Raw genomic sequence first — 19,578 nt, 5'->3', positions numbered from 1 at the left:
GAAAGTAATAAAAATCAAAGAAACACATTTTTACGCTATACGTGGGTCGTGAATTCGGAGTAAAAAAGTTAGAGTCAGGGTCAGGGAGTTATTGCGGACAAGCTCCCGTTCGTGCGATTGGATGCGGGACAGACAAACCCAAGCCTGACTTTGTACTATGCGGCTCTACCTACCCTACGATGTTAAGGGCAAGACAAACGATGCGTCAGCGCAGCCCAAGTAGAAGAGATTAGTCTCGGAATGATGAACGGCCGACGAAAAACCGCGCGATGTGCTCCAACTGTATATTACAAGACCGTAAAAGGTGGGAATAGAAGCGGCGTGGTTGCGAGCACGGCGGATATCTCGACGAAAGAAACGAGCGAACGACGTCAGGGTGGTTTCTCGCAATTAGTCAAGTTTTCCCGTGCACGAACGATCGTGTCCGGCGCTCCGCGCGGGCTTATTTATGATCTTCGGATACATGTAAACACGAAAGTGGACGCGGACAGCCGACGGTGACAGTACGCCGGGGTCGTGCGTTCTCAGAATTGAGAAAATCAGATCTTCAGTCGACGATAAATAAAGAAATCGTCGAGACGCGAAAGAAGTCGTTATTTTGACGCAGAGAGTTATGATGCGTTTGAAAAATATCACGCGATTTATAATTCTATAATACAATTATTTTATTCGTCGCAGTATTCCGAATGTTGAAAATATTCTGTTGATATATTCGTAATTTTATGACACGACTATTTGATTAGATATTAAATATTCTGAAAGTTTTGTTTGTCAATAGCTCTGCAATATCGCTAATGTACTCATTCAATTCTATATCCTTTGTATCTTGTGTGCTGCCGAGTAATTGTTTACCCTAATCCCACGATGACGCAGCGTGCGGCCAAGTTTCGACGTTTCCGCGATACAGCGATTTACGCGACGTGTGTAAACGTGCGTTATGCGTGCCGAATTTCTCGACCCCGATGATTTCTCTTCCTTTCACTCGCCGGTAATCGATTATTACGGCGGATATTTCCTTCGAGTCGAATTGACGGAGCCGTCGCGCGATCGTCATTGTGGCTCGTGGCCCCGGGGCGAGATAAATTGTGTTGTACAAATACCTATAACGACTGCGGAGAGCCTCGGTGACTCGGCTAGGGTGAGAATTGGCCCGCTGCAACAGCGGCCAGCGAAGAGTAAAACCGATAGCATACAGGATCGCTCCGGGAAGCTAACTGTCCTTTGATTTCTTTGTCTGCCGTGCGCGCCCCGCGCGATATTCCATTCAATTCCCAATAGTCGACGCAATACCCCGCTATTTTATAACGGACATCGTTGATATAGCAACTTCCTTCTGTTCGAGCGAGTTCTTCTCGATTATTAACGTGGAAATCATGTGCTTGCAATTAAAATCAATAGATTTTATGTAAGATAAAATACTGTGTAATATTAACAATTAATTTCTGTTGCCATGTCTCTGTTTAACGAGATGTCGTTGATATCAATAATCAAGAAGTTTGTAAAATTTCAAACGCATGTATTAACATCGTCGAGAAAGACGCAAAACACATATATACGTGACTTCGGTATAAAATGGCATTGCATTATCCTTTCTCTGACTCAGCAATTTACCCAACGCTCAACGTTGTATTCACATGTGTATGTTTCCTCATTAATCTTTTTCTGACACAATTAATACAGAACAATTTGTCTGTCTGACAGCCGTTGTACTTATCAAAAACCGTAAAAGCAAAACCGACATGTCAACGTTCTTTGTTTTAATCATTTTTCATATAATAAATAGGTTAAAATGGTATTAAAAAATTAAAAGATTAGAAATTGAAATTCGAAAAGTCCGTGAATAAAAAATATACATTTGCTCGAATATTTGTATTTATCTGAGTAAACATACTCTCAGTTTGATAAAAAAATATTATATCTATCATTTCTCATAAATTGTTTTTTTACTGCATATTATTTTTATTTTATATATAGTTGCTGTTAATAAAATAATCTGATCCAGAGAAAAGCTTGCAAAAGCCTATTTTTGTAGAATGGCTGCCGTTTTCTGTATTTATTTTTGCACCTGCATTCATTTTTGAAATTACGTTGTATTAATAATAATTTCACATTCCCGAGATAAATTACTGATATACAAGTAACATAATACGGATATGCACCAAATAGTAGCATCATTTACCGATAGGGAAATAAATAATGATAATGTAGTTTCCAAACTAAAATTAACAGATAGCGGTACCGGACAGGAGACGGTAAACGTTCGCTAAAAAAACACCGAATAGCCACTTTCAGCTTTCTCTCAGTTTAAACAATTAAACAAAATAATGTGTAATATCATCACTTTTCTGATATATTAAATAGATCTAAATAGACAACTTGCAGTTTTTAGAATGCAGGGACTAAACACTTTCTAAAGACTCGATAAAATCAGTCATCATGACACGTTTTCTAACGTTATATTTGATTACTTGTTGCTGATATTTAATTATTAGAAATCTAAAAAAAAATTCAGATATTGATGCAATAATATGAGTAATAATCGAACGTACATCCTCTCTGAATTAGAAAAAAAAATATCAAGTTGCAACTTGTCATCTTTTGCAATTTAAAGATGATGTAATAAGTTTTTATACTAACAAAGTCAAACATGTAAGCAGTTGAGCACGGCCGTTAAATCGCGTAACGAAAAATGGCCACAGTAAGACAAATGATTTATCATAACAGGCTTATAATTCTATAATCTATAATCTGATCGTATAATGAGCATCATTATCATAATGCTTGTCTTCGAACCGAGTGATCGCACTGCCCTGAAATCTGTGATCATTTCCGACGACCCTCCCAGAATACCCCGGCGCTGCATGATTGTACGTTTATGTGATTCCTGTTATTTTCAATCATTACTCTCTCGCCGGTTTCCCTGCGTGCCGGTATACTCCATCTCGTCGCTCCGCGCCATCAACAGGTAATTGTTATAATGAACAGCAAAATAATAGGCTTAATCCGCGTTGGTTTCATGCTTTGTTTCGAAGGCATGGCTGATACAATAGCCTGACGGAATGATTCACTAAACCTAATCGCCCGAAAATCCGTGACTTATTATTCAAACAATGCCTAAACAAATTCGTTGCGAGTATTATTAATCGATTCTCTTCACTTTAACGGTCTTAATACAAGATATAAGTAGGTACTTTTTTATATTTTAATTCCTATTTTGATCGAGCGGCTAATCAATTAATCAACTGATTAATTGGTCTACAAAATTAATGTGATTATGATTTTTAATTTGGCGAATGTCAAACTTTGAAAATTGAAAATAAATGGCTTTTCAAGATGCGTCGGGAGAAATATCTTTCTTGCGCAATAATCAAGATTCATCGAAGAAGACGCTGATATTTAATTACGAAGTAGCATAAGTTATTATCTAAGCGACAATACAATGTGCGCATTTCGTTCCATCCACGAGAAATAATATCAGAGATTTAAACAATATCAGTCACTCACCGGTCGATGCATCGTCGTTGCCCATTCGCAGCTCACTCCATATCTGTCGAATTCATGCCTCTTCGTACGGCTATCCACACAGTAATACCCCGTCGTACGGCTATCCTTGCAATAATGCCTCTTCGTACGGCTATCCATATAGGCACTACACTGCACACTGCACTGCACGTACTTACACATTGATTGGAAGAAACGCGACCGATTACGCGATCACACGATTAATGAACACAATTCGACACTCGTCCGCCATTTCGCGCGACTCTTCCGAACACTTATGCACACTTACTGACAAATTGGCGCGAAACATGGAAATGATTCAGCATTTCGCGATACACTCGACAGCTCCGCGCAGGGTGACAAACTTGATTTTGAAAAATCTTACTTTATGTTAATATTAAACCGCAATAGAGGGCGTGACGCGGAAACGCTCTCTTGAAATGACTCTACATATATTCAACGTACTTTTTGTGGCAGTTTATATAATAAATTTATTCGTCGATCTTTGTTTCAATACTTTTTTGCGTTTCAAGCGATTTAGAATACGAAAAATATGCATTTTATGTATGTATTAATATCTAATTCGTGACTACGCATCGAAGTGAGAGTGCTCAAGACGCCGGTCGTCACTCAAGACGATATTACAAGACTATTCCTAACGCAGCAACGTTAAATCAATACAATTAACAATCAGCCATATAAATAGAATAAAGTTTGTCACTTGATTCCCGTCGATGCCGTCGTCTCGTCTCGATAAATCAGCGCAAAACGCGGCGATCATTCATCGCTTTGTCTAGTGTTCGCGGCGACCGTTAGACTGCAATTTAATAAAAATGTTAGGTATGACAACTTTGTAACACTAAATTATGCAGCGTTGTCCATGATAAAAACCATAGGGTTATTCAATAGTGTCACATGTTGTGACAATAAATCTGATTGGTCAAGTCAGTTCGTAATCCATCATCTTAATGGTGATAAGTGCGGACTTATAGCGTTTTCGATTATACAGGATTTGAACGACCCAAGATTGGTTAATGACGTCATTGCAACCTCTCCACCAATGAAAGACTTGCATTTATAGTAAAATAGTGATTGATCAACCCTAGATCGTTCAAACCCCGTTTATTCGAAAACGCTATTAATGTGGCGTACTTATTTATCCCCACTTCTGTCTATTTTTTCGCGGTTGGCACCCACGGCATGAAACGATGCGACGCGCCCAAATTTATCTCTGCAAAGTTGTCACCGTATATTTACAATTTTTCGAAAGGATCGACGAAGTTCATTGCGACGCGCATAACGAATGTCGGAATCACCTTGCAAAGCAACACACATTTTGTGCAATTTACTCGTCCTACTTGTATCGCGAGCGCAGTAAGTGTCAGTGGTGCTGTACGAAACAAGAGTGGTTATGTTAATTCGACCGGCAGACACGAATGAGCAATCCCCAAAATAATAGAACAAGGCGGCAAGACAACGAGATGGCGAGGCGGCAGAAACGACGCATCTTTCGGTGAGTACATTCATTTGTTATATTCTCGCCAATCGTTAATTCAGCATTGCGTCGCTCTCGAAGCGCGACCGTGAATCAAATAACAATGATTACTATGGCGAGAACTGTTATTATCCTTCCGATAAATACCGGTAAATGAAAAAAGCCGTAAACGAAAGGACTTTGGCATAACGAAAACGAGAAGGGGGCTCGTATTCAAGATATAAGTTAAGTTCTGCGATAAAAGCCGCTCTAAATAAAGCAGCGTGTGTATGGCGATCGCATATATGGCCGATATAGAATCCTAGAGGAGGGGTCGCGCAGCGTCGCGACGACGACGACGACGACGACGACGTCGTCGACGACGTCGAACATATTCTATCAGTCTGATAGCTCTCGGTGGGATACTCGAAGGCGGAAGGTTAAGGCGGGCGGTTCGGTATCTAATATCAGCCGTGCACCTTTATGTCGTCGGTATCGGTTTATGTTGCCCGGGTAATCTTCGCCTCCCTCAACATCACGGCTAAACTTTCCGCACGTAAGTGGTGCGCCATGTGTGGCAAATAAAGGAAAACGGGCAGACGCATTAGCAAAAGGCGGGACATTGTTTTTTTGTAACAATTAAAAAAAAAAAGCTGCGGAACGAAATATAAATTAAAAGAATATTTGTAATTGCAATTGAGATCTTTAATCGAGTGTAAAAATGGCAAGACCATATGCGAGCATTCGATATGAAACGTAGAATATCGTTTCGCTGAAAAGAGTGATTCCCACGCGCAGTTTTAGGGCTACCTGAAAGACGACGGGCTATTTAACATTCCGCCTCATTTCCCGCCGTTTCGCCTTCCCCCATCGTCGTCGTCGCCGTCGTTGCCGTCGTCGTTTCAAGGAAACGTTCGCGCTCGATGCGAAAATTGCCTCGCCAAGAATTATTGACTATAAATTACTCGTCTCGCGCTACCCTTAGCCTCCGCGCGCCACGCCGTTCCAGGCGCTCTCCACCGTTACTCATGCAAATGACGGCGGGGCCCGTGGGCTCCGAACGCAGCACACTCGCCACTTACTCACCGTTACACGGAGATCTCCGGAACGAGCGGTGAGAGAGAGAGAGAGAGAGAGAGAGAGAGGAAGAGAGGCATCCGGGTGCCGATATCGGGGCGAAGCGCGAATTGCCGCGAATTTACATTTTATTGCGCGCGCCCGAGACAGACTGCTTCGGCTTCGCGCTCGGATCTTTATTCGTTTCCTATTTACCATGTTGCCAACGTCGTGTCCGACACAGACGCGTATTGTCATTCGCACTGTGCGAGAACGGCTCTCGATCTTTTCGTGGCATCGATCAGTATGTAACGAACGAGAAGAGCGATCGTCGAGACTTTTACAGTCTTTCGAGACGCTCCAAAGGTGACATTTGTATTTCCGTACTTAGAAAGAATGTCTTATAATGGAAATCATGGTGTGTCGCGATCCTTCGTAAACGATCCGTTCGAAAAAGCGCGATGGATATAAATAGCTGGAATAAATAAATTTCGATCCATTGTTCCCTTTATGGCGAGAAAAGAAGGCGCACGTCGTGTCGCGTCGTGGCGGCTCGGCGGCTATGCGGTGTACCCGAGGCTAAATTGAATTTTTTTCAATTCATTCCACTTCGCGCGCGGCCGAGACGCTGGGTATAGTCAATGGGTATCTGGGCGCGACAGCCTCACCTATTCCCCGTAAATTCTCATTATTTTTAAATTGGAAATGAGAAGTGTGCGCGAGAGTACGGTCGAGAGTACCGTCGTCGACGCCGGTCGCGTCGCGCTACGTCGCAACGAGTCGCGCCACTGCATTATTCCACGCCGATGCCAGCACCGGCGAAGGAAGAGATGCAGAAATTAATTTAATTACGAGCCGGGTGTCGATAGCAGTCACCGTTCCTTCCGGTTAAAGAGCGAGCAAAAAAGACGAGGTTTTCGAGAGCTTTGACCTACGCGCAATTTTTTCTTAGCGAGATTTCACATTAGGAAAGCCCACCATCTAGCGCAATCTTTTCATTTTCCGTGTTAAGCATCTCGATTATTCAACTGGAAATGAATTTTTTTAAAGGGACATATAAGAAATTTGATAACAAATTATCTATTTATAATATTAAACTTTAATTGCCAATATCATTTAATTTACAAGGTTAAATTGTTTCATAATTAAATTTTATTCCAGAATTGATTAATATGTATAACAAGTTATTTATTAAAATTCGGAGCACAGATACATAGCAAATAACACAATTTTTAGTTGAAAAGGGGAAGTCTGAAACATGTGCTTTTAAAACAAAAAATTAATCATGCGAAACAGTTAATTATAATGCTTGATTGAAAGTGACGATCAGCGTAGAAAAGATACGTCGATTTTTGATTTCAAGTAAAACTCATTTATTAAATCGGAGCCAAGATACAGTCTGTAGCCGAGGCAGTACTCTTACAATTATAAGATGATATCTATATCGAATCTGTTGAAAAATAAAAATTTTACTAGATCGTTAATAATAGTCGAGAGTATTAAGTATTTTTCGTCGCACTTAAAGGTAGACTTCCTTCATTTATAATATTGAATTTAGTATCGCACAATTGCTTACACAAATCGAAAATTATATGATAATATCGAAGCTTTCTGCAGCAAGCAAGTAGACGATATAACTCTGAAAGAAATGTGGCCTGTTAATGAAAAGTATCGATCGCGAAGAATAGCTGTATCAAAGAAATTAATTAATGATTAGAAAATTGTACCTTAGTGTACAAAATTAATTAAAATACGTAGTAAAACATATCTGACATACTCTACTTTTGTAGACATCTGAAAAGACTTTAAAATATATACACTCCGATTATCTCTGTCCAGCCCAACAATAATCTCTAGCACCGTAGATCCTGTTTGAAATTAATTAATATCACGTATATGTGTGTGGTGTGTGAGCTATATATATTTATCTGTAATTTAGACATAACTGTACATTCTATAATTCTATAATTGTTGTACGCTATTACTTATATATATATTATATATATATATATATATATATGATATATTATTAATCAGATATAATAATAGTAAAAACAATAAACAATAGAAAACAATTTTTTTTCTTATTACAATAGGAAACTTGATTTAATTGGAATAAATATGGGCTAGAAAGAGTTAAAAATTTACCTTATAAATAGTATTTACTGAGTTTCAAGACCATAGCACATAAAAGACATGCAACAGAACTTAAACAAACAAGCGAATCGACTAATCACAGTCGAAAATTTTCGAGATTTTTTTTACATACTATGGCCTTTAAAATAGATGATACTATATTTATTTTCAGAAATTTCCTCAAAACATGACTAAATTCTTTGATAAATAATGAGAAATTGCCGATAAATATAATCTTTGTGCAACGAACGTTAGAATATATTACTGCAACATTTAAATAATAGTATAATTCCTGCCTTTCGTAACTAGAGCTCACATTAAACTATCTATTCTATTATTACAGCAGTAAAACGATCCTTCACTGAAAGAATACCTTTCTCTCTCCTATTTTGTATACCGGCATTCGTAATTCGGGCATTAACAAATCTCTCCGCTGCTTAGGATACTTTATATTTTATTTTGAATGTATCTTATCTACCATTGAACTGCTTACATACTGAGTGTCGGATATCCGAGGAATAATAATTCTAAATGTAAGATAGTGGAACGTCTGTCAGAGTCAGCAATTTAGCTAAAACAAGATCTCGAAATTCAGAATCGTCGCTAAACTGCGCACTCTCACGAACGTATTACAAATTCAGCATCAATATGGATTTTCAACTACGGTTCGCATACCTCGACGAACGAGCTCGCGCTTCCTCTTTTTTTGTACTAGTAATCGATAGTGAAGACATCCCGTGATAAAGAGTGTAATGGGACAACGGATTTCTATACGTGTATATTGTCCAAGGGAAATTATATCATGAGCTCGAATCAATTCGAAAAATGCATTCTAATTAATCCTCTGCGGGCACATTATTAAATATACGAGTGATTAGTACCATTAACATCAACTATACAGTTATTGCTATGGAAGCAGTACGACGATTCAGAGCCTCGATAAATTCAAAGGAACTTATCATTAATATATTTATAAACATATACATATATGACCAAATATATATGCACATATATATATCTGGTTACTTATATATATGCATACTTTATATTGTCTTTAATTAATCTAAACTATATGTAATGTTAAAATTACAGCAGTTGACTTATTTCACGTCGTGTAAGAGTGTGTTGTAAAATCCAGTTGAACTTATCGTCGGCATTGAAATAGCGTAACTCATAACACATTGTTATATAAACAGCTTTATAACGCGGAATCTGTCCTACTACTGTATTCATCTCTTTATATATATACATAGCACGTCTAGCGATAACTACAATCGATAACAACTAATACATTCTTATCAGTGTGGCGAGTGTAGCAGCTCCTCTGCGGTCTGCGCAACTCGCCATTCTGGATAAAATATATTTCATTGCATTCAACTTTTATCTCAATACTCTTTCTCACCAAGTAATTAACTACGTTTTATTGTCAATGCATTCGGAATAGTGTCACTGTGCCGTCTTGCCTGCATTCCTAACTTTCTTAAAGATAAAATCACGTCTGTCGATCGTAACAAGTTTTCCTTCTGCATTTACCGCGTAACTCGTTGAACTTGCCAGAATCGCATTGGTCGTTCATTTTCCTTAACGTATATTTACGAAATTATCTACGTTCGCGTAACAATAAGTACTTAAATACAGGTCAGCTTACAATGTACACGATTATAAAATTTACATCGCGGAATAAGAATCATTAGTCAATAACAACTCTTCTCTACAATATGTGTACTACACTGCAAATTTCAATGGCATTATTAATATGTTGTATGAGTAGTCACGTGTGTGTATCTCGTTCCAGTAATATATATTCTCTTATGTAACACATATATAATATTAATCTAAGAACTCATATAGTGTACTTTATATGTATATACTATTTTTAGTCGGTTTAAAACTAATGCGATTCTTGGCATTTCACTTGATTCTTATATATTCAGAAGTGCATAAATCCATAACAATGTGACGTTCGTAAATACTTATTGGCAATTCTTTGCTGAGAAGCAAACAAGGCAAGGCGCCATTAAACAGCGTTCACAGGACGTCCGAATGAATTAACGAGTGCCATCGGTTAAAAGGCGAATTATTACATAATTGCTTATATTGACTCGCGTATATCTCAATCATCTGTCGCATATCTTTGCGTTAAATACTTTATATTTTATATAATTATAATTATACGTGTACATGTCACATCCGCGCAGATGCATCACGGCGAAGCTTGTGGTGGTCTCTATTCTAACGTCTCTCTTTTACTCATCCGTACGCAAAGATTTATAATTACACATTTGAGAGATCTCGCCACCTGATATACTTATCCGCTTTGAGATATAATTTTTTTTTTGTGTTTATAACTCGTTACAGAATGTGCGTGTGTGCCGTGTGCACCGCACAGGCGATCGCATGTACATATTATTCCTTCTATTATCCCTCTTTTCTCGTGTAGATGTTTCCCATGTGTGCGTGTGTGTGAGGATCGTAGTACGTCTAAGTTTCTTAATACGACAAAACTCATAGACGAAACACGAACGCTAAGAAACTAAAGAAACGTGCGTCGTTCCACCGGTCCGAACTGCGTTCTCATAGCTGGTACCATTTCTTGTCTTTGTACTTGACCATCAGTCCGTGAGCGCTCTGCGAGAAATTCTCGGCCTCCGACATCATGCGTGCTGTCCGATCTTCGAGCTGCGACAGCTTCTCGCCGCGCTCCACGACCATCTGGTGCGCTATATTCACCTCGCCCGTCGCGCAAGCTACTCGCTCGCGGATAGCCTCGTTTGGTCCTGGGATGTGTTTCGCCACTGTGCGCGATGCACGACCGCTGGATTCGCCGACTGCAATTCATATCGATATAAGCACTTACGTCGAATTATTATTTTTTTTTTTCCATTCTCAATTCCTTCTTCGTAATTCAAAAAATATCTACTTACACAACTCCTCTCGGTCGAGGCTTCTCGAACCCCCGCCGAATAAACCTTTGAAGAAACTCTCTTTAGGCGGTTCCGGCATATCGTGACCGATAAATAGATCGCCCATCATCTCCGTCAGTTCGCCGCTAATCGAATAAAAGCGCGGTTTACGTATCGAATTAAATTCAACGCTGCTTAGAATCAATCATCATATGAGATATTATTTTATCAGACGAAAAACAAAGTTGATCAAGAATACAATACCAGAATTCGCTCGAAACGGAGAACTTCTGTATTTCCATAGGTGATGAGAGATATAAACCGTGACCTCGATTGCTGAGGCAAAGCGTCTTTGCAATCCTGTAAAAAAGATCCACAAGGCGGCTTTACTGCGATGCGTTATTTCGATTTATAAATTGCAAAATGACAATATCGGGGTACAACTGTAAAAGAGTGTGTCGAGTGTGCGTTGTTATATACATAGCGTACATAGCGTAAAAAGCTCGGTAGGTAGGTGATAAAAATTAGTTGAGTTTTAGTTCGTAGTTATGAAAGGTCTAAATCGTGTGAGAAAACACTCTCCTATATGAAATCACATTTATGAAGCTGTAAGGAAAATCGTGAAATCGAGAAAGAGATAGTATGTGGCACGCAAGGCACTGTGTGTTGTGTAAAGGTTTACATTATGGTGAGCTGTATTTCATAGATGACTTACTGATCGGTATCGCCATTAACAAAGAGTTGATGACCCCATATGGACAACATGGGGTCTACAATGCCGTGTTTTGTGGTCTGAAAACTGTTAGAGATTACAGAGACAGGAGGAAAGTGAGCGCTTGACCATACACGGGTTAATATAAGATTCGCGATATTTTTACGTTATTATACGTTATCAGCATTAACCCTTAAAACAGCCAGTTCAGTTACTTTTAAAGAGACTCGCTATATGTTTGCACGATATATTTTATTCTCTGTATATGTAGAAAAATCTGTTAGTGAAACAGAGACCAGGTAATGGTAAATGTTGCCTGAAAGTTCGTAGTGTAGTGCCAGATTCTTTGCTAAATAGAAATCGCAGATATGATACGCAATGAAAGACAGAGACACTTTAAAATGAAGAATTAGAACTTGCAGATGAAGAGTTGCCATAGAAAAAATGCCAATTTTATATCGCGTGGTTGTGAAACATTGTGCGAGAGAACGTAATCAAAATGGGACGGAAAGTATTTCCATTTTGATGGAGCGTAAATTATTTAGAAAGCAAATTTGCATTTTCATTCGTTTCACAACGTTGCATCATTCTCTTCAAATCTATATAGTATATGCTCCAAGATAAAAGAGTGCAATAGAGAAGTGCTCGTAAGAGAAATACTACAAACGAAGCATGCTCTAATTGTGTTAAGGGTTAACGAGTGCACTTTTTGCAGAGAAAAATCACATGCTAACGGTATTGTTAATAATTGTTAATTCACTTCTTAATGAATATTTATATATATAGAGAAAGAGCAGTATTAATATAGATATATAAAAGCTTATTAAATCTTCATATTTTTTAAGGCGAAATTTCATAAAAAAATAAATTATTAATATCGACAAAAATATAAGTTTAGAATTTATATAACATCCTAATATCTACTTAATATATAAAAAAATTTCTAAAAGTGTGCTATATTATTCATTTCTGTGAGAGTCTTCTCTCGTTTTATTAAACAAAATCTATATTTCTAGAATGTTTTATTTTAATACTTATTAATTTTATTTACTTTTATACAATAACAATAATTAAATAAGAAATTTTGTATTGCGCAAAATTTCTAATAATTGCACACTTCTAGAAAAAATGCACATATAAATTGCAATATTAATAATATTATAAAATCTGATATAAAACGGTAAAGTGAAATATTCTTGAGGATAAGTACCTGATAACCTGATATAATTTTTATTTACGTGCCACTCGCGCGCATATCTGGCTTTGGTACCTTATCTAAATCTACTCGATGATGTTAGAGCCGATGGATTTGAAACTTGCGCTTATTATTATCGTTCTACTGCGAATAAATATAAAATTTAAGCGACGATAAGAATAAGTAAAATTTTAATAAGATTAACCAGTTTCATGCGCCATAGTAATAAAATATTTAAAAAAGTAAGTTTGTAAATGACTAACTATATTAATGAAGAAGACGAACTTTGCTACGAAAGCTTAAAAAATATGGATTTAAAAATTTTCTAATGCAGCAAATTAACCTTTGCTTGTAAACGATAAATAATTCACGACTATTATTTAATTGAAAAAAAGAAAAAATGTTCTGAGCTTTCTTTTACCTTTTGAAAACTACCTCCTATTCTCTGTTTCTAATAAGAAGCAATAATTACGTATACGATATTTAAAAATTGTGATTTAATATGATATAATGCATCAGTCGTCTTCCAACTCTATCGTTTGCAATTTCTCTGTAAAGCTTTATAACTAAATGAATGGCTTTCTTGAAGAGAATGCAAAACAAATAATCTTCTCTTCTGTTTTCTATTTCGTATTTTCAAATTATTCAATTTTCAACCTTTTGTGATGAATAATATCCTTAACGTAGAATTATATAACAATTATTTCTATCATATAAGCTGAATTAGTGTCTCTTAAAAAGCTTATTAATCTTAATTTCATCAAGTTGTTAACATTATTAGCATGACATTTTTAATTTATGACTGCATTATATTATTTTTCAATCTATATACATATATCGTTCATATATCATTTTGAACTATATAGTATGTGATATATTTTTATAGTATATTGTAATATATGTTTTTTATATTAAGAGTAAAAGATGTAGAAACTTCTGCAATATTACAATAGCATATAGTGCAACGCATTATGTGCAAATATTGCCGCTATTATATTGCCTTGATAGCTAAAATAAAAAAAGAGTTAGAAAAGTTGCTATTCTTACCTCAAATCTATAAGAGGTAGAAAGTCGACGTCTATCAGCGGTCTAAGGCTGGGCAGACTATACGTTGTGATGTGACCGTTCGAAACGTAACACACCAGACAGACATTATCTAAACAGAAATAATTGCAAAACGTGTAAGATTCCTCAAAAAGACATAAAATAATTAGATGAAAAACGATAAAAGATCGCAGCAGCATATCTTTATTTATTGCCGTAAAATGTAGATAATACCTTTCAAAGACGTAACTTCTGCCTTAATTACGATATGAGTCTCCGCCAGTTGTTGCCTATATACACAGTTTTGAGAGGGTAACGCCACAACCCTCGCTTGCTTCTCCGACGCGAGCGCGACGAATTGCCTGTCCTCGAAACTATCCCCGCTGACTTGTGTGTTCATCGACGGTGACATTCGACTATTTGTACATTTTCCTTGACTCTCTTTAACACAGAAGTCCATTATTATTAGTGCTGTTGCGCATAGAATTGTTAGAATAAAGTGCAAGCTATATTTCTACATCATTTTTTTTTTAATTTTTATACGCGATTAGTCAAAGACAGGAAGAAATCATACTGTTGCGTTCTTTGCCATCCGTGTTTTCGTCTTTCCAAGACTCGTAGGAATACGGAATCAGAGCGCCGTTGCAGTCTAAGAATGACATAGATAGAATACAACCCTTGAGTTTGAAAGTAGATCCATCTGCAAACAGTGAAACATGTGTTAAACCTTACATTGCATACTCAAACGGTCTTAAATAACAATAACATATACAACAACTGCACTACATGAACTTTTACGCAAGAAGAAATTTTTGAAATTTGATTTCTTGAATTTGACTTGACTGTAGAATTGTTTTGGATGCTGTAACAAAGAAGCTTTGCTTACTACAAGTAGACACAACCACTGGATGAGCATGACGTTCACTTTGGGCAGGTGTATTGAATACAACAGTCTGTACAGATCCCAGAGACGTGCCAATCCATAAAGTTGGATTACCGTTTGTATCTGTAAAAAACAATTGTCACAATTAACAATTGTATAGCGTTGCACAAAAACTGATATAATTAACTCCTTTGTACACGAGTCCCCTCGCAATGGGAGTTGATAACAATTATTCGAATTGTCGAGCTAACAGTATTAACAAAAGAAAAAAGAACGATAAGTCGCGAATTTTAAAAGTCAAATTCACAATGGTCTACGTACCATTTTTTTTCGTATAAGAATCCGCAAATGTAAGGCAGCTTATGGTTTCTGTTGTGATGTTCTCGAGGGACGACATACTCGAGCTCCTTGATCGTTGAAAGGAACCGTCGAATTTGTCTACCCGACCAGCGATCCCAAAAGAAAATTATCGATTATTTATAGAATAAGATATGTGTCGTTGCTTTCTGGGCTACTAAGAAGCATGCATAAATGACTATCAAACTTATTTCTGGACACGTTTACATCGTTTTCACGTAGTGTATATCGCAGAGTGTAACTAGCGGATTCAGAACACTTATTAGAGACAGCGCAGCTTCAAGAGGACAGTAATAATGACTGTGACAATGAGAATGCTGATTATGACAACGACGATGATGATGACAATAATAATAATAATAACAGCGACAGCAACAACAACAACTATCACGATTAGTCTCTCGACTGCAGTTCACGTGTTAATTTTCTTCTTACAGTTTGGCCTCATCTCTCGGGACTTATGAATATCAAGTCAGTTCATTTATACAGATGCACACGTACACACGCAAAGAGTCGCACACCCATTCACACGTACATACGCACGACACACAAAGTATCAATCAGCGCAGAATTAGAGAATACCGTTCATAGTCAATTAGTCTCATATAGGTAAGCTGTAGGTAAACGAGTGGCACGAAGAATCACTCTTGCATGCACGCGTAAGATACCCGGCCGATCTCCGGGCTGTGTGACGAAAGTCGCCGACATAAGATCGATCGAGTTTTCCGTAATACTTGTGAGTCTACTGCAATTTGAAGATAAGGTTCGTGTAAAGTATTTTATATGTGTAACCGTTTTTTAAAATAACAATCGGAATACACCGCTGAGTGTATATTAAGCAAGATATTCATTTGCTGAAAAGAATCCGGCACAATGTATTATTTAATATCGTATTATGGTCTGACTTTCTCTAATTTAATCGATGTAATGTTATTCTACTGCGTACATGTTGCCGTTAAAACGAAGTGTTCTCGCGCACTTCATAAATTCAAGTCAAATAAGACGCGTCTCAAATAACAGATATACATATATCGCGAAAGAAAACAAGTACGAGTAAGGCGAATCTATTTGTGACAAAAAAACTTGAATTTGTAAAAAAATTTAGTTTTTAGGTGTTATAAAGTTTAGAGTTTGGATACGAATTTTTAGAATTTTTAGAAGATTATGACGTGTTAATAAATTAACATATATCCGTATTGACGCGATATTAAAGTCGCTTTGTAGAAAAATTGTATAAGAATAGCTGTAATTTTCGTACAACGACACGACAGAAGGTAACGTTAATGTATGAAAGGATTATTTCACACAAACGTGGACAGAACAATAAGCTTTATGATAAAGATATGCATTGTTCAGGACGATAAGATGCTAACTGATAACATTTGGTCGTTCCGAAACGTTTGCACATTCACCTTGCACAGTAGTCTATCTTATCGTTATATTCACATAAGGTGCGTCTTAGAGTGTGCATCGAGCTGAGGAAGTAATTATTTGAGATGCAACGTCAGATCACATCCATAAAAGAAGCAGAAATCAAAAGTTTGCCACATAGGCGAAAACGGAAAGAACAGGATAGAGTATCTCTCTTCGAGGGTGCAGTGTGACAACTAGAGATCACGCAGTCCAGACGATGTGCCATTTCGTGTTTATTTAGAAAAGATCCACTAAAAGAGCATGTACAAAGTCAGAAAGAAAGAGATGCATCGTAGTAAGAACTACCGAAGTCACTTTCACACTCAGATCAGTAAAGACCAGACAGTATCTATTGATTCTAGACAATAGAAAGACGTAACGCCGTGCTTGAGGGATCTCGTGTACAACGTTGCTTATGATGAATTTTACAGATTTTAGTAAATATTAAAAAAAAAAATTAATCAAAAATTAGTTTTGAAATTTATTCAGACTACGCAATAGAGAGTGAGAGACAAAAAATAAGTATTGCCTTAGAAAAAGTTGACATAAAATTGTCAAATAATGCGCGCGAATAAGTATGCGTATAAACTTCTAGCATGGAAATCAAGTACGAATTAGCAGACGATCGAATTTTTAATAGCAACGCTGCGCGAGAGATCCGGCACTCTCTTGAAAAAATTTCATCCGAGAAGAGTCGTTCTATTCACAAAGAAATCAAAACTAAAAAGAGTCAAGCGAGTCAGAGAAGAGTAGTAGCTTTTCCATTCTGTGTCACAGAAAGAATCGGTGTTTCTACGTAGTCCATACATAAATAATTATAAGTTACAAGTTTGTCTGTCAGTAATACTACCAAAGCTGCTATACTGTCTGGTGTTGGTGAGGATATTCTGGTAGTTCTGGGACGCTTGAGGGACGGCTGAGGGGTAGCTTCTCATCTCCGTGCTACGCTGAGCGTAGAATAGCGAGACTGTCGGGAAAGCGGCGGCAGCGCCCAAGGCGGAATCCACTTCGAAGTGGCTGGTAGTGGTGCTCAGACACTTCTGGAGCTTCCTTATGCCCTGCGTGCGCGGGTGACGTTGATCTAACGTGGCACCCTTGCGCGCGTTAATTTCCTCGTCGGTACCGCTAATCGCGCCGGCGGCGGTGCTACGGATACCCGAGCGAATTACGCTAATACCAGCACTAGAGCCTGCACCACCGTCACTATTGTTGGCGCCGTTGCCGCCGCCGCCGCCGCCGCCGCCGCCGCCGCCGCCGCCGGTGCTACAACCATCACTATTATCACCATTGTCACCTCTCTCACCACCAACACCCACTGTACTTCTTCCTGTCACCGGCAATACGCACATCCCGTTCATCTATAAATCAGTGACAAGTCAAACGTGGAGGAAGCATACGACTCGGTCGTTGCTTGCGGTTATAAAGCAAAAAAAAAATTTTTTTTTTGTGTACGGACTGGACTTTAATATGGGAATGTTGTAATAATCGTGGACTTCTATCAAGCTTCCGTCAAAAGCGCATGGAAAATGAATTTCCACGTTCATTTAAATTTTCCAGATTTTTTTACCGTGTATGGGCAAACATTATCTATATATTATCTTACACACTATATATATTTTATTCACTCTCTGCAAAATGTCAAGCTATTCCAGCTGCGTTTTCAAATGCAATATGTAATAAAACTTTCCACCTTCGTTAGATTAATTAATCAAGGAGGGATAAGTGAAACTAAAATTCTCAAGCTTAATGTAAACATGGGAAAAGAATAATATCAAACAAAACAGCAGTTTGAAAATGTTGAAGCCATGGAGTATGATAAGTTGTGACGTTGATGTATAATGATGCAAAAGATGATGTGGAAAAATTTGAGTCGTTTAAATGCTTTCCTAAATTCTTATATATTTAAATTCCCACCCTAAAATTGAAGGGACAAACTTCGTCGAAAATAATAATAAAGCTGAAAGTGATAAGCTGGGAGGTTCCTGGCAAGCGAAAAGATACTCAATAATGCAATTGCTCTTCCTTGATTGCCTCTTAATATTTTCACACACCACGGACGATTATTATTCACTTATTAAATGATACATATATGCGAGAGAGGTTAATAAAGAAGTCTTATTTCCTTTTTCATCGGAAGATTCTCATACATCGGAGACACTCTTCTCACGCTGTTTCAATAGCACTGATACAGAAACACTCTTCATCTCGAGCGAATCCGTGATATTATTTGAGAAGTAACTCGTTAAAATCGATCGTCAGATCGAAGCGGTACGAAAGTTTGTTTTAAAGCAGATAATTCTGTAAAAATATTGAAGTTTTCGTTAGATAGAAAATCACAGGAGAACAAGTTCCGCCTCTCGCGACTGTTTTGTCGCGCTGAAACGAACAATAGAGATCCCTCGATAGTTATGAAGAAAAACACTTCGACGGAGCTTTGCCCCGACCATTAGAGGAATGATTAGTCGAGCAAATCCGCGTGCGAAACAATAGTCATTGTTGTTGTCTGCACTGTGAATGATGGCATTAGGGAGGATCTCTCGTAAGAGAGAAACGTACTGATAAACGTCACAAGACACCTGCTCGTGTGTGCATCTCGTACTGATTGCTCGCTATGTGGAATATCAGCATATTATGCAGAGTCCTCTATAGCAGTCAGTCAATGTCGAGAAAATTTGAAAGAGCGGACTCACAAAAGCGTCATCAGGTCCGACAACGCGCATCAACTTTCGCGCCTTAATCTATTCAATTAAAAGGAAAAAAAGATAATGACTTTGTCTCGTTGTCATTGATGATGCCACGACCATCAGTGTTATTATTATTATTACTATTGCTATTTGCGTGCAAACCATCGAAAAAATTTCCAAAAGCTTTGAAAAGCAATGCTGTACCGAGAGAAAGGTGTCT

The 19,578-nt window shown here is 37.7% G+C and overlaps 2 protein-coding genes across 15 annotated transcripts in view; both read right to left on the bottom strand.

Moving 5' to 3' along the window:
* Positions 1-4,804, bottom strand: part of LOC105668686 (uncharacterized) — a 181,078-nt gene extending 176,274 nt beyond the window's left edge. For 5 of the 6 annotated variants that reach the window (XM_067352649.1, XM_067352648.1, XM_067352647.1 and 2 more), the window contains exon 1: positions 3,505-4,804. In XM_067352649.1, the coding sequence (XP_067208750.1) occupies positions 3,505-3,684 (180 nt within the window). In that variant the 5' untranslated portion in view covers positions 3,685-4,804. The remainder of the gene's footprint in view (positions 1-3,504) is intronic. The other variant, XR_010889502.1, reaches the window with a different exon arrangement.
* A 2,576-nt stretch (positions 4,805-7,380) lies between these two features.
* Tomosyn (syntaxin-binding protein tomosyn) overlaps positions 7,381-19,578 on the bottom strand; it is a 35,276-nt gene continuing 23,078 nt past the window's right edge. For 3 of the 9 annotated variants that reach the window (XM_067352574.1, XM_012361142.2, XM_012361148.2), the window contains 9 exons: positions 15,226-15,342; positions 14,908-15,027; positions 14,596-14,721; positions 14,256-14,462; positions 14,025-14,133; positions 11,786-11,869; positions 11,335-11,430; positions 11,092-11,216; positions 7,381-10,995 (listed from right to left, as the gene is read on the bottom strand). In XM_067352574.1, the coding sequence (XP_067208675.1) occupies positions 10,742-10,995; positions 11,092-11,216; positions 11,335-11,430; positions 11,786-11,869; positions 14,025-14,133; positions 14,256-14,462; positions 14,596-14,721; positions 14,908-15,027; positions 15,226-15,342 (1,238 nt within the window). In that variant the 3' untranslated portion in view covers positions 7,381-10,741. Of the gene's footprint in view, positions 10,996-11,091; positions 11,217-11,334; positions 11,431-11,785; positions 11,870-14,024; positions 14,134-14,255; positions 14,463-14,595; positions 14,722-14,907; positions 15,028-15,225; positions 15,352-17,524; positions 18,033-19,578 lie in introns of all 9 variants that reach the window. The other 6 variants (XM_012361141.2, XM_012361143.2, XM_012361146.2 and 3 more) reach the window with 3 other exon arrangements.

The sequence above is a fragment of the Linepithema humile genome, chromosome 3 (genome assembly GCF_040581485.1).
Source record: "Linepithema humile isolate Giens D197 chromosome 3, Lhum_UNIL_v1.0, whole genome shotgun sequence".
Taxonomy (NCBI): domain Eukaryota; kingdom Metazoa; phylum Arthropoda; class Insecta; order Hymenoptera; family Formicidae; genus Linepithema; species Linepithema humile.
The sequence above is the reverse complement of the archived record's forward strand: the minus strand, read 5'-3'. Positions and strand labels throughout refer to the sequence as shown.